General features: G+C 35.4%; 1 protein-coding gene across 3 annotated transcripts; it reads left to right on the top strand.

The window, feature by feature from the left end:
- The first annotated feature begins 92 nt into the window (after positions 1-92).
- Positions 93-26,528, top strand: LOC128222523 (rab3 GTPase-activating protein non-catalytic subunit-like). Of its 3 annotated transcripts, none has more exons than XM_052931570.1 (33): positions 93-228; positions 478-628; positions 3,299-3,499; positions 3,849-3,933; positions 4,343-4,466; positions 5,219-5,320; positions 5,864-5,963; positions 6,326-6,424; positions 6,980-7,125; positions 7,718-7,797; positions 8,780-8,869; positions 9,020-9,159; positions 9,605-9,729; positions 10,237-10,436; positions 11,159-11,241; positions 11,892-11,956; positions 13,368-13,458; positions 14,261-14,391; positions 14,653-14,899; positions 15,385-15,482; positions 16,087-16,183; positions 16,743-17,183; positions 18,172-18,309; positions 18,514-18,620; positions 18,985-19,051; positions 19,820-19,890; positions 20,134-20,169; positions 20,427-20,565; positions 20,929-21,077; positions 22,262-22,351; positions 22,706-22,948; positions 23,525-23,683; positions 24,448-26,528. In XM_052931570.1, exons 2-33 carry the CDS (start codon positions 499-501, stop codon positions 24,586-24,588), a joined length of 4,215 nt encoding a protein of 1,404 aa, XP_052787530.1. In that variant the 5' UTR covers positions 93-228; positions 478-498; the 3' UTR covers positions 24,589-26,528. The 3 variants fall into 3 exon arrangements, with proteins under 3 accessions (XP_052787530.1, XP_052787528.1, XP_052787529.1); XM_052931568.1 differs by having other exon boundaries at positions 3,296-3,499; XM_052931569.1 differs by having other exon boundaries at positions 3,296-3,499; positions 14,653-14,903; positions 15,389-15,482.
- The last annotated feature ends 500 nt before the right edge of the window (positions 26,529-27,028 follow it).

Here is a 27,028-nt window from a genome sequence, read left to right as displayed (position 1 = left end):
TTTGTGAATTTCGCAAGTACTGTACTACCTTGGCGTTCAATTTTCTTTAGCTTGAAAAGGATTATATACTTCCGGTAACTTGTCAATTTTTACGACGAATTCTATTTTTCCACATTTTCTCTTTAATTTGGTGTTTACACCAAAGATTTATGCCTTACTCTTAATATAATTAATTTAATCGTTGAAACACTCGATATTTTGTATGATGTTTGGGCATTTTACGAGTTGGTAAATGTTTTATTGTAACTTGAGTTAAATTCGGATAAAACGTCAACGAAGCACAATTTATTCTTAGCTCAGTAGCTGCTTTTAAATCAATGACACAACTAGATTAATATATTTTCTTCATCTGAACTGGAAGGATCTTTTAAAGTGCCTGCCTTTTACCTTTATTTGATGAGGTATTAACTGTTTGATCTTAAATCATTATATTTTATAATAATTGAGAGAGTGCTAACTTGCATCTATCTATTTCAGATCGTCTACATAGCCAACATTATGTCATGTCATTTGCTTCCATGCATTCAGCTGATTGATGTTTGTGGACTCCAGGAATACTTATTTCCAGATCTTAGAGGCTCAATAAAATCAAATGTGAAACAGAAAAACAAAGATACTGCAGAAAAGGGTATGAAAATAAGCAATTTTTGTGGGATTGGGTATAAAAGACTGGCCAGATCGGATCAATTCCAGACCATCTCAAATTCCAGTCCAGAAATTGTTCAGAAGTCTTCAGAATTTCGATTTGGTATAAAAGACTGGACGGACCGGACCATTTCCGTACCAAATCATAATAATAACATTTAAGCAATATAACTAGTGTTTTAGCTCAAGCGGAATGGAAGGGCGGCCCGCCCTGCCCTTTTTTTACCCCGCCCCGTTGCCCCTTTTTACACGCCCTGCCATATTTTTCCCGCCCCCTTGCGCCCTTCTGGCCATTCAGATCGTTGTTTATCACAAAGTTACGCCCTAAAAGTATTTCATTGGTCAATGTCGCCGTTTCCTAATCTGTCACAGATCAGTGCGTGCTAAGGCATACGACCGGCATCACCGCGGGTCTGATTAACGGTAATTCACGCTTATAATCAGGGTGCTAATTGCTGTCCATTATGACACATTATTCCTTGTCTGAGACATCAAAGTTGTACCTCTAAATGTCGATCTTTGATGCCGATGTTGTTACAATTTAATTAATTTAGCCACTTATAATCGTTAATCTCCTAGTCACACAATTGGGTCGTCTATCATCCAATTATCGAAACGTCCCATGTTAACCAATCAGGGAAGACACTGGTCAAATGATAAAGTTTGTGAAATTGCGATAGAAAAAGAAATGATGAAAAATGTTGTCAAGCATTAGTAAACAATTGATACTTGCAGTGTAAAAACAAGGCACACTTTTCAGAACATTGTTTCGTTTGAAGCAGACGGTCATTGAAAAACAGACGGTGGCGCTAAAAAAATCAAATACTTGACTTTATGACCAATATTTGATAGTTTTAATGTTGAATGTTCATAATGAAAATTTGTTTTGTAATCTCAAAACTTTCTTATTTGCTTTATATAGCGTTTACTTACAGTATTTTCCTCATTTGTACGATGTTTAAAAGTAGAAAATTCGGCGAGTCACCGCCATTTTGTCATAACATTTTTCGGAGTTTATTTCTCGATTTTTAAGTTCTATTATTAAGTATTAGTGAGTTTTTCATGAAGGATAGAGATCTTAAATGTCATTTTGTTTTAAAATGTCAGCATATTGAAATGTATTTAACCAAAGACAAGTAAACAACAGCAAAGCTGAATGTGACATTCCTACCCTATCCTGATCGTACCAAAACAAGAATCGCCCCCTGCACTTAAATGTTTTTAACAGCTCATATATAAGGCCATTCTGATTGTTTCAAATGGTATTTTTTTTAATGTCTTTATTTTTATTTTAGACAATTTTTGGAGGTAAATTATACATTGCAAAAAGGAGACTATAGACAAGTACACTTTTGATATGCCAAAAAAGAAAACTTTTTTTTTTAACATTCCATCTTGTAAAAGCAATCAAAGTAAATGTGAATTTAATTAGTTTTGTGGCATGGCACAATATTTATCTCAGGTTTTACGATAAGTATCTCTTCTCCTTAAAATCTCCCCACTTCTCCCTAATTTGACTGGTGGGAGAAGTGACATCTCCCAAAAAAATCAGCCTTGTGACTTGTGAGAGCCCTGGTGACAACAACCCGAGATGGTAAAGAAAGTGTCTAAAGTGAAAATGAACAAGAAAGAAGAATTAAAAGTATTCTGTAGGGATATTACTGCAATGTGTGCATGAACATGCATGTACTTTGATAAGGTACATGATTGTTTTACAACAAAACAAAGCTAATAATATGCACATTGTTTTCCCATTTAAGAAAGCATCATGCCCCTTTTTTTGGACCACCCTGCCCTTTTTTTGGCCAACCCTGCCCTTTTTTTTGGCCCACCCTGCCCATTTTAATTCCTGGCTATAACACTAATAACAGCTTATTACATATTAGTATCAAATACATAATACTTGATAATGTTTGTATAGACACCATGTTAACAATATTTTCATTAAAAAGAAACCCCTACAGAGAAAAGTACTTCAAAAATAGCTCAAATTAATCAGGGACCTATAACAAACCTTCTGCCAGAATAAATGTACAAGTCAAACAATAAGCAATTGTACTTTTGACGCTAATTACTTGGCTATATTTCACGGAACCTCTCCGTTAAAAATAGTAATAATTGTTTGAATTTGTACAATATCAAATATTTGTAATCATTATCTGAAACCTATGTTTGATCATTTGTAATTACGGTAGTTAACATGAAACAGACATTTAATTGTTGCACCATGTTAAAACGTATTGTAAAAATACAAATTGTATTGAAATTATAAATGCACTTCACAATACAATATGCATATTTTCACATTTTAATACACCTACCAGATAGGCCAGTCTTTTATACCCAACTTTTTTTGGGGGATAGATGCGGATATTTCTGTTGATTTCCATTGGTCCAGTATTTGTCAGGTCCAGCCAGTCTTTTATACCCAACCTTTTTGTGCATATGAAAAAGAGCATTATTTACATACATACAATGTACATACACAATACAAATTAAAAAGGAATCCATGGATCTGTTCATTTTACTTATTGTCCTTTATTGTGGCTAGGAACTATAATGAGCCTTTAGTTGTCATATATTTCATGTTGCATAGCAGTTTTTTCACTGTCCAATTTTGGGTTGATTTTGCACCCCTTGTTAACGTCAGAAGAGGCAGATGGCTGGGATGAGGACTGGGATGATTGGGAAGAGGATGCCGAAGAAGGGTCAAGGGAAACAACTCCGGACACTGATCAGGAAGGGGAGGCAACTTCAGAGGCCCACCGCTGGCTCCAGGAATGTCTTGTATCAGTTTCACCAGCAGCTGATCTCATAGCTGTCGCCAGGAAAGACAAATTGGTGCTTCTGTCACGTAGGTGTTTTTAATTGTTTGTGTTGAATATAATTTTTTTACAAGACTTGTCAATGAAATTAGACTTATGGTGCAACAAACTCTAATTCTGCCATTAATTTTTTACTTTACATAAGAATAAGTAGTGTCACTGTTCTGTAAAATTCAGCTTTTGAACAGGCATGGCAAATGTGGGGATTGGGGATTTGTGCTTATCTAACACTCCTTTTCTAATATCAAGTCACTACCCAGTGGTAGTTTGTGTTTTATAAAATAAAAGTTTTCAAGCAATGAAACATGTGGTAAAAAAAATGCTGTTTTGATAAGTACGAAAAAATGAAGTAATTAAGAATTTTTTCTCATTTCTCAGCAAAGTACAATGCTGACAGCCGAAATGAAGAGGTGATGTCACAGTACCATACTGTCTGGTCAGGCTCAGTGGTTCATAATTCAGAGTAAGTACTCACTTAAGAATACCTATATTCAGGCAATTTTTCAAACATGTTTAGCATATAAACACCTGTACAGATCATGTATATCTCTGAAATTGTCATTTTTGTGTCGATTTGAAATGCAAAATCAAATACTGTTTCTTTCTCTTTTTTGAAACGCTGTGGTTTCATTTTGCAGCACATTTGCAGTATATGACTAATTGACAATGTATCAAATAAAGTACCCACAATACCCAAAATGTAGTCTTCAAGCCAAAAGAGAAGAATTTACAAGGAGCAGGTGATAGTAGTCATGGTCCTTTACATTGCCTTCCAGAAGTGAAGCACCCAGATGAGGCTAGACTGAATTTATTCATTTATATAAACATGCTACAAAGTTGATCATTATCATTAAAGCAATAAATATTCTCAGGGAACAGGTGACAGCAGTTATGTGCCTTCCTCTTGCCTCCCAGAAGAGAAGCACCCAGGGCGGGCCAGACTGGACATGTGTGCTGTTGGGCTTCTCCAGTGGTTTCCTCAGATTCTATACAGAGGTCAGTTGTTGAATAACTTGTTGAGGATATGATGTGATATCTTTCAACGTTTTCACTCAGTAAGCCATGAAAGGGTAGGAAATCACTTGGGTAATATTGAAATGATGTGGTATCATTTACTCAGTGGATTAATTTCAGGATTAATCCAAAAATCATTTGATATATGCATTTAAAATAGTAAAAAGTACCTTGAAATGGATGGCTTTGTAACAATCTCAAATGGGGTATAAGCCCCTCTACCCTGCAGCTGCTTTTGGGCTATGTCCCTCATACTTTATTTTCAGGATTGGGATTTTTGATCGATTATTGTCCCTACAATGATAACACCTTTATATATGATACTATAAACTGTCTGGCGTAATTTGATACAAATTGTTATTATATAGATTCTTTGCTTAATTTCTAGTAGGTTTTGCAAAAACATACAAAGCTGTATGTTTGTGCTCAGATATTATTTCTATATTAATGCACATCCATTTTTTAGCTTTGTGATAGCCTTGGAGTCATTGGTGTTTTTCATCATAGTACACATACTCTAATCATGGTCATAACTCAAAAACAGTTTAAGCTATTCAAATGAAACTTGGTACACATGTTGCCAAAGATAATACACATATATGTATAGCATGGCAAAAGAGTATTGTTTACAAATCACTACTAATTAAGTCATTATGTTGAATTTTATTAAGGTCTGTTGACTAAAATGATGTTGCATAGCAGATTGTTTCAATAATGCATATATATTTTTACAGACTGGAACCCTGCTTCTGTCCCAGAAATTGCATAATGAACCAGTCCAGAAGTTGAAATGTAACACATACACACCCAAACGATACCTCGGTATTGCTGAACAGGTAATTGATTTGTACTATATAATAAAGTTATGGAGCATGTAAGCTCTGTCTGAGTTTAATAATATGCACAAGTTATGAGTTTGAATTCTTGCAAAAAAACAGGCATGCATATGAACAGAACATAACAAAGCGCATAAATGCAAAACTTGTCCATAGGTTCATACATATTTTGTCATATTCAATAGTTTAGCAGGAAGCCAAAGTTTGGATTGAAAAAGTAAAGGTAACTTAAGATCCGGATGAAAAGAATTTGAAACAGACAGGTGCACATGTTGGTCTCCATTAGATTAGGAGGGTGCTACCAAAAAACAATAGGGTACAACACCCTTTCATAACTGTTCAGCTAAAACTCTATAGCAGTGTCAGTGTAAAAAACCTTAAATCTTGGCCATAACTCAATCCTCACTCAATAACCATTAATGATTTTCAAGGAAAAATTGTATATTGACAGTGATAGACAACTGTATGGTGAGTCTATCTCAACAAAAAGAGTGTTGCACATTATTGTGAATTGTCATGCTACTTTAATGTTTTACTTGACAGCATGAAGAGTTGGTGATTCTGTACAAGCGTGTGCTGGTCACCATAGACGGCTTCAGTCTCTACCAGGCATTGAAGGCCTGCAGGAACCAAGTCGCTAGAGGTTAGATTTTGAAAATGGATATTGAAATCCAACTTGTCTTTCTTAGGGTACCCCTTTGGCTACACATATGATTATTGTTACTGGATAAATAATTCATGGCATTTTCAATTGGTCTCAAACCATTTGTTGTGCGAACTCTCTGTAGTTTATGGCACCAGACATTTTTAGGTGTGGGTATATATTAAGATTAGAATTTCAAGTATTATGACCACAAGAGCAACTAAAATCTGATCAGGTCACTGGTTTTGTGACATGGTTGGTAAACCCCCAAAAAAATCTTTATTGAATAACAATTGGGTATTCCTCTAAATTAGTTTAATTATGACTGTTAACATGTGAATTTGCTATTGTTATTGTTATAGCAACAGCAAGTGGTGAGACTAGCCTGCAGCCTCCACCCCTGGCGTACAAGAAGTGGGCCCCTCAAGACATGGAGTCTGTCAGTGATACACACACCACAGGTATACAAGTACATTTAATTGTTTTTGCTTCATCTTACAGTATTATAATAATGTGAGACATGTCATGTTTTCAATATCAGCCATCTGGTAAATCTTTCAAGATGCCTGGCAATTGTGTATGCATGGTTTGGCAAGATGGATGCATGCTTAAACTGATTCAGAATCAAGCTGTAAATTATTACAAACATGTACTTTCCATCTGGTCTACAAACACCCATTAGCTGGAGTTTTTATGTAATCAAATGTAAATTTAATAATTCTGTTTTTATTTTAAGAACATAAATGAGATAAGTTATAAGATGAACACTTTTGTAAAAATATGTCAACAAAGAAAATTAATAGATAAAAAGAATTAAACAATGTGGTGCAGCAGGAATCGATCCTGTGTCTTCTTGGCTTGCATTCGGGGACCATATGCACTGCACCACAGTAGACATATATTCCATAGGGCTTTATGGAGGATATAAACACAATGTATAGTTGAAGCTAGAGTTGTCAACATTCAAATGTCTATGTTTATGTTAATATATAGGCAAGTATGTACTTTTTCACCAGGAATGCACACCCCAAACCCCTTTGACCAGATGGTTTTAGCATCATTGAACTCCCACACAAGTGCTATACGGACCAACCCTCCTGCTGCCTCCATCTACCTGATGGTTGGGGTTGGGCCTTACACAGGATTCTTTTATGCCATTGAGGTAGGCCACATATTTTTCTTTCCCTCTTATATTTATGGATTATTTAAAGTCTACTAATAATTTGGTTTAAAAAAAATAGCTGAACAATTATGATTTTGATTGTGTCGCCTGCGAGGCATGACATTCACATTGGGATTACTTTGTCTGGTGTCTTTGTTTGCGTCATAACATTTTCCTTTCTGATCAATGGAAAATTAAGGGCACTTTCATTTCTAATGATTCACTTTTGAACAACTAGGTGTAGAGTCTTCAAACTTGGTATGCACACTCGACATGGTCAGTAGATGATCTGTGTTTTACTTTTTGGGACAATGTGAGCCTAACTAGAAATATTATCGGTGCTTTCATTTAAGATCAATTGCTTTCTAATGACTAGGTATAGACTCTTCAAACTTATTTTGGTCATGGTCAGCAGATGCCCCCTATGGGTCAAATTCAAGGGTCATGGTGACTGTTACTAGAAGAATTATGGGCAAAGGTGATACATTTGATTTTCAGAATATTCATAAACTGACAGTGTTAATCTCTTTTTAGACCCGTTTTATTGATCAACTACATGCTAATGTATCCTTTTGTGATCTTTTTTTTTCAGGGTAGCAGTCAACCCATACTGTCTGAGGTGGCATTTGCAGTTGCCAGTAAACTCAAGTCTGCTATCATGTCGGCTGCCAGGTACTTCTTTATTTATAAAAGATAGTTTGTTTCAATTTATCAACTAAATGTGGTTTTAGGAGTTCTGGATATGGTAGTCAAAATTTAATACTTAGTATGCCAAAATATCTGTAATTTATGTTTTAAAAGCACATTTTTGAAATTAACATGTACTCATCAAAATTGGGAGAGAGTGGTCTTGTTGTATTTATGCCTGCATTTCACCCAAGTATTTTATGGGTTTGAGCCCCTACAGGGAATTCCTCTCTAGTCCTTAAAAGGACAGTACTAAAGGCTTATGCCTAGGAAATGGACTTGAGGCAGATTCATATCACTTTATAGTTGTCTTTGCAATTGATCAAAAGTATGCAATGTAAATTTTGGAAGCCTGGTGACCGTATTGTTTTGCTATTATTTGATAAAGGTTTATTGAGAGGAAAGGATTATATAAAAATAAATGCAAAATAAATATTTAAAAAATTCTTATTTTGTCATGGAATATTGAAAAATCGATCGTTTTATGTCAAATTTCAGTTGAAATAAAGAACAAAAATTCAAACTGATGTACCGTAACTTTATTAATAATGTTTAATGTAAGTGAGGTGTATATGAGCGGTTTGCAATACACTTTCAAATGATACCAAATTATACGGTGTCTCCAGACATAATTTTATTTAAATATTACCAATGGCTCAATGAAATGGCAAGGTGTTTTGTATATCCAATACCTTAAACAGATAAGTACAAACTGATTGACAAAAGAGACCACACATGCTGAAGATTGTTTAAATTTTGCAATTTGAGTAACATTTCTATTCATTAAGGCATAGTTTGTGAGGTTTTAAATTTGCAACAACATTATTATAACAAAGACAATCTTTGGTTAAGTAATTCTTCACTTAGGTTTATATTCATGACATGGTTGAAAAGCAAATTGACACCAACTCTTATAAAAACCCTGGGGAAATTTGTACCCATAATGTCGTTGTTTTGTTACTTTCAGTGGCTGGTTGACATTTGGTTCAAAGAGCAAGGCTGAGGGTGCTGGGGAGAAGCAACCAAAGATCGAACCTGCCACTCCACTGCCCCTAAAGTAAGAGTCTTGTTCAAAAGCTATTGTCAATAAATTTTGGATGCAAAATATACCAAAGTATGAAATCAATAGCCTTGGTTTGATTCAGACATATTTCCTTTTTTATGATACATGTATAAAATTTGGTGGTCTATGGTGTATTTAATCCAGGTTCGGCTTGCCTGATCAGCGAAGGGCAGGACTATGTGTAAGTCTGTCTCCGAACAACACCTACGCTGCCACCACAGACAGTTTCGGTAGGGTAATACTCATAGATGTCGCTCAAGGTGTCGCTGCAAGGATGTGGAAAGGTTAGTGTTTCAGTATATCGTAGGCTTTAATATGCAGAATCAGTTTTTGACACTAAGTAGATGTTGTAGCAGTATACAATTTATGAAAGGTTTTCTCAAAGAGACCATTGCTGCAAGGGTTAAAGTTGTTATTTTAAAAAAGTTATTCACATAGATTAAAATTTGCTTGCTCAGCATGCCAGACACATAAAATCATTTTGACTAGTGTTGTTGTTGTCTGCCGTGTCAAACTTGCATTTATATTCCCAAACTTAGACATTTCTTCTCAAACTAGGTAGTAATGCTTAGATGCATAATATCTGGACTGAATTCTAATTATACATTTACCTGAATGAAATGGTGGACCTATCGAAACTTGTTTCATTACCGGTGCTAATCTTATAAAAAAGAAACAGGAATGAATACAATCTCTCATATATTCCCAATTTTGTCACCATGGTTACAGGTTACCGTGATGCCCAGGTGGGGTGGGTGGAGGTAAGGGAGGAGGAAGGTCCCCATTCTGCCAGCAGACAGTCCCGTAGTGCTCAGTTCCTTGTTATTTATGCTGCTCGCAGGGGTATACTTGAGGTAATTAGCCTTACCATTGAATGCATAATACACATATTTAATTTTTAAATGATCAAAATTTAATGGTTTACTTTGTTATTCTGGTCACTTCCCCTAAATTATATTTTAAAAAATTAGGGCCATAGTCACTAATATCATAAGACTGAATTTAAGACTCAGGCTTCGAAAACTGAATTTTTGATTGTTTCAAAATATCTTCTTGATATAACCATATTTTACAAAGGTGTCTGTTTGATTGTAGAACTGATTATTTGTAAAAGGTTCAAAAACTTATAGCATCGTTGCCTCTATACTTCCATTTAGACAACAAAACTAAGATAGTTCTTTTCTGAGCCTGAGTCTCAAACTCCAGACGTAAATGAATACCAGCCATGGTATTTTCTATTACTTTGCTTAGCATACTGCTATCAAAGAACGATGTAAAACATAATTTTTAATTTGAAAAAAAATAATAGAAAAGGACACATTATATTATACCATACATATTATATCCATCATTTGTCCCAGATATGGTTGGCGGGGAACGGCCCACGTGTGGCAGCCTTCAATGTGAGCAAACACTGTCAGCTTGTGTCTATATCGCACGGGATTCTCGGGCTTAACAACGTCACATGCAAGGGCGTGCGTATCAAGGCTTTCCAGGTTGCCCTCATTGAGCCGAATGGTACACTGAAGACAGTACAGGTGCCCTTTCACCTGGCTCTAAGGTATGTTTCTTGTGTGCATTTGGGTTGTAATCAATATAGTCCTTAGACATGCCTCAGTGATTCCATTAAATCTATTGACCAATTGATTTTACTGTTAAGACCAATCAAAACACTCAGATTAAATTGTTTAATTTAAGTCAAATCTTAAGTGGCACTTCAATACTGCCCCATGTCTTTTTCAATTATTCTGGAGACACTTTCATGGGACTGATTAATATTATGGCTTAGTTCTTCCTGGTTGTTATATTTTGAAACTAGGAACTTTCTGCCGTGTCAAATATGCAAGGTTTAATAATGACTCCAAGTATACAAGAATTTTTCATAAGTCAATGCAATTTACAATCAGAAAGTTTACTTCAATGTTCAGTTTAACATAAGCACTTGACAATTATCATTTAAAGTGTGCAAATCTGAAGTCTGCAGTCAAATGAAAGCATGGATCTGTATTTTATGATATGGTTCATCTTTCACATGCAAGTTCATATAGTATGACCAAAAGGTAATTCACCAACCCCTGCCGTTGCCTGTATGTCATGCTTTGAACCTCGTGCCTGTAAACGGGATCATAGCTGATTTGTTGACAGCAGGGCTTGCCTCCGATGATTTCATGGTATAATTAATTAAGCAAAATGTTGGCAAATTGAACATTGATAATTCAATAGCACTAAATCCCGAAATCTTGTTGTCAGATAGACATTTGTTCTTGGATCTTTTGTTTTCAGTGACAGAAACAATAAGAGGGTCAGGGACATGCATCTGCTCAAGAAACTAAAACAAGTACTCAAGGAGAACACTGAACAGTCAGGTATGACTTTATAAGGGGTAATCTTATCAATGAACATATCGTATATACTTTTCTTCGAATCCGTTACTCTTGGTAGCTTCGAGATATGTTTTAGGATGTGATTTGTCTACGGATTCGCGGATTTCCATGGATATACTGGTCCCTAAGGGACAAAAAAAGTAAATTGAATGGTTTTGGTTGTTACTTTTATTTATTGACACTGTAGTTTGCTTCAAAGGATTACTCTCAATGGTGCTTCTAAAAAGCCAGTTTTGCTTCTGCGGTAGGGTGCTTCACCCCTTTTGACCCCCATAATGGGCCTAAAGTGCATTCTAAACTAGGTCAATCACATTACTGAGTTTGAAATAAAAAAGAAATTGTGACTGCACATGTATTTCAATTTGAAATTTAAATTTGATGACTTTAATAGTATTTCATTGAAGTTTCTTGATCTTTTTATCTTATATTTTGTCAGATACTCGTTTATAAGTTGTCCCTGAATTATTGAGTTTAAGTGGTTAATCGCAATGTGTTCATTGTTTGAAAATCTTCATGTATTTGTTAACAGCAGGTTTCATGTGAACCAAATATTGTAACCTTTATGTTCATATATAAGGGAGTGGTATGATTGTCTTGTAAATGTATGTGATTATGGTCATATATCATTTTAGAATCGCTCAATGCGCAAGTAAGAGACCTTCTCCTGAACATACGGATACCCAGTATTGCTCAACAGGTACGCTCTAGTTGTTGACATCAATATGTCTTAGATCATATACATTTACTCAACAAAGTTGAAGGGGAATATTAAAATGCCCTCCATGTTCCATGCAAGCGTCCCTTTATTATTCCACTGTTTATTGTTTTTTTGTGTCTGCTTTATATCTCTTATTGGAGAATCTAATTAAAAATAATCACATGTTCTTCCTATCAAGGCGGCGTCTATAAATCTAGGTCAAGGTTACTATATAAGGTCTACCATTTCAAAAGTTTGAATCTTGATTTCATGTGTGCTTAATATCCCCTACTCCACTTCACTAAATATACCCCCCTTGGAAGAAGAGGGGGTATATTACTGTGCACTTGTCTGTCAGTTGATCAGTCATTTGGTAGACCAAAGCTTGTCAGAGTGTTGACTTGAAAATGCTTGGATGTAAGGTCCTCAACCTTGACTAGGAGGTTGGGCATGACCAGTAGATGACCCCTATTGGTTTTGTGGTCAAAAGTCAAGACCAATGACCTTTAATGTTAAAAGCTTGTATAAGTGATGTCTTGAAAATGCCTGCACCCATGGCCCTCAAACTTCACATGATGGTTATGGGTGTGACCAGTAGATACCCTTTTGATTTTAAGGTCATCAGGTCAAAGGTCAAGGTCACAGTGACCTTGAATAAGTAATAAATTGCCAATGCCTGCAGCCATGGCCCTCAAATTTGACATGAAGGTTTTGAGTGTTACCAGTAGATGACCCTGTTGGTTTTATTAATTTAAGGTCAGTAGGTCAAACATAGTGATATTGAATGTTAAAACTTTATGAGAATGCCATATTCATTTATTCCCTGATGCCATGATGATACATGTTTATCTGCAAGTATTAGTTATCATCTTAAAGTGATTAAAATCACCTGAAATGGCAAGCTTCAGAAACTGTCATGTCACAGACTGCTAGGTCATGGGATTGAACATGCGTATTTCATCCTTCCTTACTTCCTACATATCGTGTTCAATATTGATGAAACTTGTCATATGTGTTTCACTCATCAAGTTGATGTGCATCACCTAGCTTTGTATGGGACTGGAAAAAATAGTTCAGACTGCCTTGTAAAAAACTTCTTTGTGAATATTTAAGTAGCATTTTAAAAGAAAATACCCCGCTGATATTTTTGTCATTTTGTTGCTATTTTGTTAAACATGTATATTATATTTTGTGTAAAATATTTTTTTCATTGATAGTTAAAGTTTTAGCTAGCTTAAGCATGATTAATTTCAATATACAGTATTGATGCTTAGTGTTCATTGTCTTGAACATATTGTTAAATGTTCTGTTGTTGTAAAATTATGTTTTTTTTTGGCATTCATGTACCCGGTATATGGTATATACATGTACATGTTTACTTATTCAGAGATATATCATATGCTATTTGTAGGGTGTGGACAAAGTTCTAAACACATCATATCTCGACCCAGATTTCATGGAAGGCATCCTAAAAGCCTGTACGAAAAGACTCAAAGTTGCAGGTAAGATGTTAATAATTCAGAAAAAACAGCATATTGCAAAAATTGATCAATTAAAGTTTGATCGCGTTTTGTGTGTGTTCATGCTATAATAACATATTAGGGGACACAAGCAAATTCTATGACACATACTAGCATTGATGCTGCAAAATCACATGATAAAATGTGATTAATCCTTAAATGGACTTTTTAATTTATTTTTCATCGAAATTAAACATTGTATTTATTGTTATCGACAACATACTTTTGTATAAAAGAAAAGCGGATATTTTAACATCATTGGTTAAATAACTTCAAGATAATCCAATCAGAGCACAATATTAACATAAACAATTATGTCATAACCCCTTGAAATTCATACAATACGATAACGGTATCAAGCTTTTCTATAAAAGACTAGCCAATTATAAATAATAATATTTATTGTAAAAGTATAAGAACATGATATGTTTGCATACATGTCATATATCATAGTTGTGCATAACTTCTTCTAGATGGTCTTTGTTTGGGTCTGCAAAAATTCTTAACTGTAACCTTGGCGATAATTAAAAAACATGAAACTTGGTACCATCATTGCTAGAAACCATACACACATGTTAAGTAAGAGCAATAACTCTTGCATTAATAAGTGTTGATTTTTGCCCTTATTTTAACTGCAAAATAAAGGCAAGCATTGAAAACACTGTTTTAATAATTACATTGTGAATAAAGCAAATGGCTATGTTTTCACTGATTCTTATAGTGTCAACATATTTATTTAGTTCAAAGACAAACATAGTAAATGCCCATTGTACACTTATAACAGGAGAGGATGAGGGGAATATAGAGCGACGCCTGTTTCTGCAGTACTGCCACCTGCAGGAGACACTTATCCACACATATCGCGAGATCAGACATCTGAAGTCATCCAAAGCTGCACCTACAACTGACACACAGGTTAGTGACTTGTCCACAAAAACTGTGAGATAAGCCATCTGCAGGTGCTCACACCTGCACCTATACCTCACACACAGGTAATCAATGAATGATACACACTTACTGTGAAATCAGCCACCTGACACACAGGTAGGTGACTATTCCTCACATACCGCATAGATCAGCCACTTTCAGGCATCGGCGCCTGCATCTACACCTTTAAAAGTTTTTCTTGTGGGAAATGTATAACCTGTTACTGTTAATCCTTTTTATTCATTCCAGAGCCTAGCTGACTTGCTCGGCCTGCAGGAGAGTGAGGCAGAGCACCTGTCATCCCTGGTGGACCGTTACCTCGGTGTTGCTGGGGCCGGCAGGTCCGGTGCCCATGTGCATTTCCAGGATGATATGGTGACCAGTGCGGCAACGTTCCTTGCATGTTTTACATGTACACCCCATACAACAGATACAGGTTCTGCTGGGGCCATAAGCCTGTCTAAAGATCTTCCAGATGAGAAGAAGTTAGAACTAGGTGGGTGATTTTATGAAAGTTATTCCTTAATTGAACTAATCCTCTAGACTTAAGTCTTTTACATCCTTTGGCTTTTCTTAATAAACCTGCGGAATAGTTGAAAACAAAACCATATTTATGTTGATGGTGTCCAATAGATGTATACTGAAACTTACAAGTCAGCTTACCAACAATATACGAAGTTTGGTACAGCTATTGTGTTGCTTGCGAGGCATGTGTATCGTCCGCAGAGCATAGCTGACACATAGAGTTACTTTGTCGGTCGTCATTGTTGTCAACACCAAACTTATGTATCGAATCAATAACTTACATCTTATTATTAAGTCTTCAAACTTGGTTTGCAGTTGAGGACCCCTTTTAAATTTGTGTTTAAAAGGTTAAAGGTCAAGGTGACCTTTACTAGAAAGGAAAAAATATGTGTGTTCATGACAAGCGACTTTTCCGATACGCAGAATGCTATTTATAGTTACACTGTTGCCTTACAGGTAGTTTCCTGTTTGAGAGCTGCGTCAAGTACCAGGGTTCCCCAAGTGATGTGTGTGCTGTGATCAAAAATAGCGGAGTCCCTCTCACAGATATAGGGGTAGTGTACATAGTTGTCTGTTATACATATCGGTGACTGGAGATTTCTTTACTTTTCTGAGGGTTTTATTTGCTAGTCTGTTTTTTGAAGAAAAAAAGCATTTACACTAGCCATACCTCAAAAACATTTCAAGAAATTCACATGAAACTTATACAAATGGAACATGAGACATTGTGCACAAGTGTTTCAATGCCCATCAATCCAACAAAAAACAACTCTAATAAACTAGAGTTAGCATCTGCTTGCATTGCGATCATAACTTAACAACAACAAAAAACACAAGAAAGGCCCTCAAGATTTAAGCGATCTACAACATCAAATAACATGGACATTTTATTGTTTTATTTTCTTCATTTTGATGTCACTTTTAGCAAATAAGTGTTTTACATGGGATATGCTTATTTTATTTAATGAGAACTAAGGACAGTGTAATGTTTGGAGAGTGAACAGATTTAAAAAAAAAACTGGTAGTTTTATTACTTATTAATTGACAGCATTCAGTAGCTTTGATGATAAATGCACAGCGTGAATACTACCTGAACCAACTTACTCCCAAACCAAGGTCATTTTGAAAGCCAATCTAAAGTTATTTTGACAATTTCAGCACCTGTTAATGTGGACCTGGGTGAGTGAAGCAGGCAGGACAGTTGACCAGCTGCCTGGACTTTACAATCTGCTCAAGATCATCTCTTCTAACATCGGTATAAAAAAATTAAAAATTGAGTATCCTTGTGTTTCTTGAAATATCATCATGTCATAATGTTAAAAGTAATTTCTGATTTGCCTCCTTTAACAGGGAAAGCATGCATAGTTGTTGTCTTTCTTCACTGTAATAGAGATAAAGAAAAAAACTAATGTTTTGGTTTGGCAGCTAAGGTTAACTCATTTAAATTCTTTATGTACAGTCACTACAGTCAGTACAGTGTATATGTATTTTTTTAATGTCCCTTGTATTAACCGCATGTTTAACTGAAAGATATATTAAGAATTTAAGATGATCAGGAAAATGCAGAAAATGCAATATTACCAATTTTACTTTAGATAATCATTCTAAACAGAATATGATTAAAATAATTAACTGTGTGCTAAAGATTATACAATTTATTCAAAGCCCATTTCAAAAAGATCTTGAAATTTATTTTTTGAAAATGAAACCATATTTAACCTTTTTTTCTCACCATTTTTCCACTATCAATTGTAAAATGAAGTAAAGTTACAAAAAACAATATTGCATTTACCGTATGCTATCTTCTGCTTCAGATGCAGATGTAATGGCATCAAGCTCAGATCAAGAGTCCTCCTGGTGGCATGGTTTACGAGAAATGTGTAGCCATTCTTCCCTCTGCCTCTCATCCTATTTGGGCTCTATGGTTTCCAAGGCTGTTGCCATGGAAATGTTGGGACTGGCCCCTAAAACTGAGAATAGGGACCAGGATCTTGCGGCAAAGGACCCAGATGCTGACACTATAAGTATGTGTGAAACCCCTTCACCGGTTGTTGAGAAATCTCCAAGTCCTACTGAGGAAATGGCAGAAAGCACTCCGGTTGACATAGAGGCTTGGAATTTGCTTTGCAAGCAGCTGGAAGATCTGACTGATATAGACTGCTTCCTGAAGCTCAGTTCTTCAGAACATATGCAAGTTGTGAACCAGTCAGAAGAATTGAAAGTAAACGTGGCTGCTATGCTTGATGGAGGAAAAGGTAAACAAATATCCATAAAAATGGTTGATTTGATTGAATTTTGTTTGTTAGGCATGCTCATAGTTTAAATCATGAAACGTTACAAAAAACGATTAAAAAAACTGTACATTTTGGCAATACATTTTAATCTTGTTATCCAATTTGAAGTCAAAATTACCCCAGATATATCAAGCTGTAAAGGAGTTTCTGGTCCTGTCACAAAGCCATGTGATGCATGTAGCTCCATTGGACCCACACACATGAAACTTAATAGATATGCTGGTGAGCATTTGAAATGATAAACCATTAATAAGGGTGACGTTTCTTTTTGTCCAACAAGAGTTATAACCCTTGACTTAGTAAAAAGATTTTGAAAAATGTCACAAAATGTGTTACATGTACAAGTAGAACCCAAAGCATTGGACCTACACACATGAAACTTCAAACTTAGGAATGTTGCTCAGCATTAGAAATTGTGCATCTGCAATTTGTGTTACATTTCACATTGTTAAACAAGAGTTATGGCCCTTGACTTAATGAAAATTTGTCTGAAAAATAATGTGGTGCATGTAGCTACAAATGTAAAACTCTGAAGCACATAAAGCCTTATTGGTGAAAATAAAAAATTGTGCATCTACACTTTGTCTTACAATAGTTTGAGCCTTTGACTCGATGAAAAATGGTCTGAAAATTGTTATGATGCATGAAGCTTCAAATATATTGGATGTACAAACATGAAACTTCATAGGAATGTTGCTCAGAATGGGAAATCTCTGACATAACAATAACGCAACATTTAATCATTCCTATGTCCAGGTGGCATTTGGGGGTATTCATCACTTCTGTGATAGCTAAAATGTATGGTGTATTTATGAATAAGTTAATATAGTAGCACATATCGAAGGTTTGTTTCCAGTTTACCGATCCAGGAGGAGCATTCCTGACAAGTATTAGATCTATTTCATGATACATACATGTATATTCAGTGTATTTACATTGCTGGTTACAGGGTGTATCAGCGAGATAGTTGCCCGGCACATAGCGAGGGTTGGTTACCTGCCACAGGACCTCTACAAACCACTTCAAGAGGAACAAGCAGGTCAAGCCGGGGACAAGACCTACTCTGCCAGTGAACAAGCTGTCCTTGGTAATAATGATTTGTTACATGCAATGCTTGGTTTAGATTGGTGTTTTCCAAAGGCTTACATGAGTACTGCTTCAAGCAAAACTTTGCAAAACCATTCAACTGTATAGACTAAGTTCAATGAAGAATTTTTTTATCAATTCTTTTTGTATGATTTTTATTTGAAAAGAGCATATACATATAAACATTATGTTTAACTATCCCCAGATGCCATGGACAGTCTACGGCGGAGATTCCCTCATAGTTTGGAGAATGACACACTATTCAGTAACTGTTGTTGGGAGTATGCTGTCCTTTGGAATAAACTGCCGGAGGTATGATGGGTATTTTTGTGCCGCATTCCTTGTGATGTAACTGAAACAGATGTCTGAATTACATATCATGCATGTTGCATTAATTTTCTAAAATTTGTTCTCAACCTAGATGAGAAACAAATTAGTTTTGACTTTACAAGTATAGTAAAATGAAATGTTTCAGTAAGAATTCACCATCTTGTAATATCAAGCCATCATGTTGTAATTAATATTTTCTGCAATTTCTGATTGCCCGATGCATTTTGTGTTTTGTTTCTTTGCTTAACTAAACTTAAATTTAATTGATGATGAAATGTGATCTCTAAGTTCTTAACTGATTACTGCATTGTATGATTTATTACTATTTGCTAATGTGCTTCTTCAGGAGGTTAATAATTTCAAAGTGGCCTTGGACTATCTTCGTCTAATCCAGAATGCCATGTTACGACAAGGTAAGCATTGAAGTGTACATGATAATTCATTTTTAGCTAAAAAAAATCAAGATATTGCTGTAGTGTTGGTGTCGTCGGCAGCCGCCTTGTTGTGCTAAAAAAAATCAAGATATTCAAACGACACTTGGTATACACGATACTAGAGACAATACAAAATGGAGACTGCCAGGCCCATATTTTTAACTTACGTAAATATTGAGTTATGCCCCTTTTTAAACTGAAAAAAAATTCAACAACAGACAAACATTGGATGTTTGCTCCGTGGCACACTTGTTGTTTAATGTTTTTAGTTTATATTTATATTATAAGTTGTTCATATATTTCACTGTCAAAACCTTTACATGTTTATTTCTTAATAGCTGTTTTGTTTCAAATTGTCATCATAGACAAGCTTCAAATGTTAAGACAGAATTTGAAAAGATAATTTATGAACGCTTGAACTTCTCAATTAGATAAACAATAATGAGGTTACACTGAATCGCATCAGTTACCATGTTAAAAAAAGCAACAAGTATGATACTACTTTCAATCAAACAAACAGATTTAAACGGTATTTACGTCTGTATAACTGGCTGTGAGTTTTTTTTAAGTGGTCACCAAAGCTGGACAAGTGGGTTTGGGTATTGGTACTCCGGTTACCCCCCACAACACAAGACCACACTCTAGCATAAAATATTGCCAATGAGAGTGATTCATATAGTGTTGTAATAACTTGTTTCACAATCATTTGAACAAAAATTATAAGTTTACCTGCCTGTCTTTTTGTAGGTGTGTGTAGTTTGATGTGGCACATGTTTACGGGGAAAAAGTTCCAGGCTACTGCTCAACTCATGGAGAAAGTAAGATCTTATAGGCATTTCTCCTCTGCGATAATAAAATTGTTCGACCGATTCACTGAGAGTTGCATAAAAGCCAAGTTAAAACTATGATAAAGGATAGGTAATTCTTTCATATTAAAGATTTCATTCCATAAAAGGGTTCAACTTATATATATCTTATGACGTTATAAATCTATCAAATATTTCTAATGTATTTGTTGCTTGCTTATTTCTTGAATAAAGAAATTCTTATATTATTTTCAGGTTGGAAAGGTCCCAAAGGATAGACTTTGTCGCAAGGTAAGCTCTTTGTGTAACATTTCCTGTATGGCATGTACAGTAATTATTACAGGTGAATGAAGTTTGCAAAGTAACTGAACACCAGCTCAATCTAGATATATCTAGATATAAAGGAGGAGTATAAAATTACAATTTCATAGCCCGGAAAAAGCCCAGATTCATCAAAATATAAAAAATTACTAGGGACAAGTAGAAATTGCATGGCTTTGTATTTGATGCTTTGATATTTGAAATTGATCTCAACGCTCTTTTCCCAGGAGATAGGGATCAGTGAGGTGCGACTGGGCCTGTTTGTGGGCGGGGTCGTCGACTTCCTGTCCATTGTCATGGACGCCAACTGTGAGACGAATGAAGTGCCTGTCTTCAACCTGGAACAAATCTGGGCACAGGTGAAAGGTAGGAGTGGAATAGTTAACATTTCAAATACTTGTAAAACATCTTATAAATACATATACAAGGTTTCCTCTGGGTTATGAGAAAGTTGTCGCCACTTTTCTACCAGGGATTACGGCTCCTGGGAATTCAGCATTTTAAGAGCCTTAGATTGCTTTTGAACATACTTCAAATTCTTGTATACATCCTATAAATACATATTATATGACATATTGACAATGCTGTATTAAGCATGAGAATTATGATAATAAATTTCCATCTTTTCTATCACAAGGCTATGGGTAAATTTGCGGTTCATTAATTATTAAGATATTGGTATGCAACATGTACATGATATATTCCACATCTCCGCATTCCTATTTCCAGGCAGTGTATCCCTTGTGGAACTTGCCATTGACCAGAAGGGGACCAACTACGGCCTGCTGACTGTATTTCATCAGTTGGCAACGCTCATGCAAGCTGTGATAACATTCAACATGAAACCTGTCAAGGTTCTTTCTCTGTTCGACTCAAAGGTAGGCAATTAACTGTGTGGATAACATTATGACTAACACTTGGACTAATTTGATATTGTGTAAATGACATTGCATAGCTTGTTTGTTATTTAAGATATAAAATATGTTTAAAGGTGCACTCTTACTCCCAAACAAGCACTTTTTAGCAGTACCACAATTAATACAATTGTTTTAATTTACCGAAAAGGATGAATAAATATTGAAAACAATGGTTATTATGAAGGATACTACCGTATGTTTAATTTGAAAGAAAGGCGCGGAAAACACGGTGTTTCTACCTTATGAGATGATAGTAGATCACTGTAAATCTTTTAGGACCCACCAGTCATTTAATATTAATGTGTTTGCAGCTATTAATACATGGTTACAATCTTGTTATCGGTAATTAATAGTTTCCATAAATGCATTATTTAGTAAGTTGTTAAAGGTTTACTCAAGTATCACTCAAAACTTATGTTTGTTATACATGTGTATGTATTGATTTAAAATATTAGTGTCAATTTAAACGAAGACTATGTCTTGGATTCGTACATTTTTCATGCAAACTCACGTTGTACATTGTATCATGCAAGCTGGGTTCACATTCAACATTCAACCTGTACAGGTTCTTTCCCTGATTGACGCAAAGGTAATCAAGGTCATCCATCAAACATTGTTTGTTTGCAGTGGTTTGGCCGACTCATTGAGAATGGCGATACTTTTTTAGTAGTTGGTGTAGTAAGTAGCTAGTTTGTTTTCCCACCCCAATTCACCCCTGTGCTGTTGGCGACCTCATTGACCTCCCTCCATATTTGTGGAAGTTTACTGTTATTAATGCCTGAACTGCCCATGAATTGAATTAATGATTAACCCCGGTGATACAGCGAGTAAAAATTCGAATTTGAATTAGGAAGCCCATATTCTTTACAATACCACATGTACATGTATTTCACTGAATATAATAGTGGCCAAACTACAATTTCATTGCCCGGAAAAAGCCCAGATTCATCAAAATTAGAATTTGAATAGGAAAGGCCTCAAAAGCCCACATTATTTACCATACTGCATGTACATGTATTTCACTCTACAAAATTGTAACAAAAGTACAACCCCTGGAAAAAGCAGAGAAACAAATTTCTCTTTATGGGCTTGCGTCAGTAGAACATTGACTGCCGGTTTTACACAATGCCTTGTTCCTATTTCAGGGTCGGCATTCCCTGAGCCAGGATCTGCACAACCACCCACTGTTACCTAACACCAACATCGACTCCTCTATCACCGTACAGAGAAAACAGGTGTGAAATATGGGGCAGAATTATGATGCAAAATGTTCAGAAATATTACATGAATTTAGCTTTTTCCACAATCATGAAATAATTGACATGATACCGTTTAAAGAAATAAATGCCAGGACAATTAGTGTTTGTAATCTTAGATCAATAGCTTATTAATTGTTGGTTACATAAAGCACTGGTTTTTACCAGTATTATTTGACAATTATATTTGCTTATTTTTGACAAGATGTATGGCTGTAGGGAGATCATGTTTAACCTTATTAAACGTTTTAATAACGCAGCCACAATTCAATTAATAATGCAGCCACAATATAATGAATTTCATTAATTAATATCAAAATAAAATAATTTTAGTTCATGACCCGAGTGATAACCCAGGCTGTTATAAAGATGCGAGAGTCCTGTCCCCTGACTTCTGCCATGGAATCTGGTTCCCCACCCAACACGACAACATCCAAACTCAGGCTGAGTGAAGCTGGGCGCTGGCCTGAGGTCATAATGACTCTGGCAGATCAGTCTGGACAAGATGTGGACTACTTCAAGAGGCATTATGTCTGTGAGCTCTACTCCGCTGGTTTTGACAGGCTAGCAGACGAGGTATGGTACTCAGAAAAAATATGTATGACATAAATGTACAGTCATGTATTTGCTATTAACTTGTAAAAGTTCACAAATCAAAAAAAGTTTATAAGTTACTGTTGTGTTTGACATCAATTATTTTTTTCATTTGTCCAAATCTTGTCTTGTATGCTATGTCTTGACAACATAAAATGTGAATTTATTCGTCTTAATCTTTTGTTGTATGTAATACGTCCTGCCAATTCACAATAAGTTTTAAATTACCTATCAAAGCGTGTCAGGTATTGGTGACAGTGAATGAGTGAGCCACTTGGCACACAACTGCTGACCATCACCGGCTAGAGGGTGGCTTACAAATATAATATCTAGCCTATCTTATCTTGCGTCAGGTGTTGGTGACAGTGAAAAAGTGTGAGTAACTTGACACAAAACTGCTGAAGATTGCCTGTCAGAGGGTGGCATACACATTTATGTTACCTATCTTATATTAGCTGTTGGTGACTGTGAATAAGTGTAAGCCACTCAGCACACAACAGCTGACAATTGCCAGGCAGAGCGTGGTATACAAATCTTCCCTATGTTATCTTTTGTCAGGTGTTGGTGACAGTGAATGAACGTGAACCACTCGGGACACAACTGCTGACCATTGCTGGCCAGAGGGTGGCATACAAACTGTCAGTGATGGATGCCCAGATGGTCGTAGATCTTATGTCCAATGTTAACCCTGCCCTGTCCACTTGGCTCAAGTCTATGGTAATGTGAATTGCATGTTTTAACTTACATTTTAATTAATAACCCAGATTTTTTTATAATTGTACATGTGTATTTTAAATCTATAGTTACTTTATTATTTAAAGCCAATGGTACCCAGCACTTTCACAGATTTATATATAAATGGTTATACACTGTAAACAAAATTCTTCCAAATAATTTGAAACTGGCTGATAAAACCTGTCCGTGATCAAGTGCATTTAAGAGTCATTTCTAGAATTGTACATTTTATAAACCAATTATTTTTTTTTAGAAATTCAATGTTTGACAAATTTAAGCAAATAAGACAGGAACCACATATTTCTCTATAAAAAGAAAATATGATTTGAGGTTTGACCATAAAAATGATGCTGCTGCGGTTTTTTGACTGAAGGCCAGGCAGCTCAATTCAAGGTCAGTGATGAACTATGAAATCTCTACATCGGTGTTACATAGTAGCAAAAAAATACACATAGTGCCATCACTGCCATGTACATTCAGATACTATAGCAAACAAATGCATATACACACCAAAAAAGGACAGACAGACAGACAGACAGACAGACAGACAGACAGACAGACAGACAGACAGATGTTTCAATGCATAGATTTCATATAGAAAGTGCATTCTTGGTAACAAAGGTACTTTCTATTAGTAAAAATGAAACCTTACACATGGCAACAATCTGCAAAAAACTGTGCTTTCTTGTTACTTTCAAAATACCCTTACTGGGTATTTAAATACAATTTTCTATTATTTGCTTCAGAACTGGGCGCTCCTGCTGCAAGCGGAAGTTGACAATGCTGACATTGCATCCTTGGTACGGCACAGTGTTTCCCTGCTACCGGAGGGACACCAGCAGTATGAGCTAGCTGCTGCATTGGACACCCTAACATGTGTTTTGTGATACCTCGGAAAATAGTGGTCTTGCTGCCTCTCTATGAGCTAGCTTGTTATGTGTACTCATAACCCTTGGATTAGCGGATGTGACTTGAATGTACAGTTTATGCCTGGTGAAAATGAACTTGAGTCACATAAAACAGATCCGATTGGTTCATTTGATCTATAATACAGCTTACACTTCCTTTAGTAAATCAAGTACAGTTTACACTTGGTTAAGTTGAACATAAGTACAGCTTACCAAGCTTGGTCAAGTTGATTTTCAGACTTAAATACCGCTTACGCTTGGTTAAGATAATCTTATATATGGCTTACACTTGGTCAAGTTGATCTTACGTACAGCTAGTACTAGGTAAGGTTTACCTGGCTTAATCATGTTTAAGATTGCACTTATATTTGTGCATGTATTTTCTATGTTGACCATAAATGAATACTGAAATACTTGTACACATTCTTTAAACCTTTGTCTTTATGCTCTGCAAACTACCCTTCACCAAAAAATATGCATTTTACCAAAATGCGCTTATGTGAAATGTGCTTAAAATGCAGAAGAAATGGACTTTGAATGCAGAAAAATGCGCTTAAGTGCACAAAAGTGCTTTTTGTCCGAAATAAATATGCTTTTAGTGAGTAAATGCGCTTCAGACACAAAAAGTGCACTTTTTTCTAGTTTTAAATTCACTTGATGGGAAAGAATACTCAATACAGTGCCAATATGGCTGTGTTTAATGCAGATAAATGTGCATTTGATGCGTTAAATATCGTTTCAGTGTGCAGAATACTATTATATGTATTGTTATTCCCAAAAATAGGTGGCATGTGGAACACACATAATCCATGTAAGCCACTTGACCTCTACATATATGACTTAGTCTTCTACACTTATAGCTTACACATAGCTATTCTGAAAATAATGTGTGATTTATGTTTTTTTATGAGACAGGTTGTAAAGTTAATAGTCTGCCAGCCTTTGTGAACTTGGCTTTGGTGTGACATTGAATGCAAAACTACTCAACAGGTCAATATAATTACTTTTTCTATATCCAGAATTTGAGCGGTAGAAATGAACTAAGAAAGTTCCTCTCATTGTATATAATACATATGACATTAAAGTCAGCAACAGTAAGCATACAGAGAAAAATGACCAAATATTAAATTATCAGTCCGTATTTGGTTTGGCATCAGATGTTATATAAGGGAACCGTTAGCAGTCTTTTCATATCTAGCATGTCCTTACAAAGGAAATAATTATTATTTGCGATGGAAATTCAGAGATAACTTGACGTCATTAGTATCTCGAGAGCAATAAATTGTTGGTGTTTCAAAGCGTTGTTTTCATGGAAGAATAAATGTTAACATAATTTGTTTTATTATAGAAACGTGTGGCTTTAGAGACATCTGCTAATTCTATACCTGTTTTCACAAAAGTACTCAAGTCGCAAAACTAATTAAACAAAGACCTTCCAGCTACCATGCCATTAACTTAAAACCAACACTTTTTGTTTATTTGGTAATTGTTTTGTTTTGTTCTGTATTTTCTATGCAAAATTCTTGCCCTGCAATTTTCAACTTATTTTGACTTGTTTTCATATGTTCATAAATAATAATTATATTGTAAAACATGACCAGAATTTACAGTATGAAACTGTTTTTTATATGCATACTGAATACAATTTCTTCGTCTTCTATGCAACGATATGATTGATGTACATTTTGCTTTGGAATTTGTTCAAGAATGCTTGTTTAAGAATATTCAAAGTTCATCGCATGCTAGGTGTTTATTTATTATCGCTTTAGGAATTGATTCTGTGCAATATTTTATGTTTTATTTTTGAGTCAAATATTAATGTGGACTATAATTGAAATAATGAAATTGTTCTGATTTTGAATAATAAAAATATAATGAAAATGTTTGTTGATTGAAATTGAAAATAATAAAGAAAAACTACACAATTTCTTATGCCTTCTACTCTATATGAATACATAGAGACGACACATAAAGCCATTTTCCGTTGTTTTCGATGGAAAATGGCCGAGGTGTTCCGAATGATTGCATGAACATTAAAATAATTTTTTTTTATCAAAATTGGTTGAGTCACCGTCTTTGAAGTAGTTGGCGCGAAAACGTTTGACCACACAACTGGCAATGTCCAATAAGTAATAGACACGGCACCGACAGCTCAAGTCATTGAGATGGTACACAAGTGTGTGTGTGTGTGTGTGTCAGCTTATTTATACTCGCACTTCTGCCTTGTGTTCCGTTAAGATTGTTAGTCATTTTAGATTTTTGGAGTGCACATACAGAATGTAACCCTGGTTAGAGCTACCATGGTTCTTAAACGTACACCAGTGTATAACACTGTCACACGGGAACCCCATTTAACGTCCCTCCCGGAAGACGATTAGTATTTTTAGTGATTCAACGGGTAAACGAACCTGCGACCCCT

Source organism: Mya arenaria, chromosome 16 (genome assembly GCF_026914265.1).
Source record: "Mya arenaria isolate MELC-2E11 chromosome 16, ASM2691426v1".
In the NCBI taxonomy this organism is placed as follows: domain Eukaryota; kingdom Metazoa; phylum Mollusca; class Bivalvia; order Myida; family Myidae; genus Mya; species Mya arenaria.
This window is presented reverse-complemented; position numbering and strand designations above follow the sequence as displayed.

Coding starts and splice junctions, on each gene's coding strand:
- LOC128222523 (XM_052931568.1), top strand. CDS start 499: ATGTCATGTCATTTGCTTCCATGCATTCAGCTGATTGATGTTTGTGGA. Junction 10,437..11,158: donor CCCTTTCACCTGGCTCTAAG/GTATGTTTCTTG, acceptor TTTTGTTTTCAG/TGACAGAAACAATAAGAGGG. Junction 19,891..20,133: donor CTGCTCAACTCATGGAGAAA/GTAAGATCTTAT, acceptor TATTATTTTCAG/GTTGGAAAGGTCCCAAAGGA.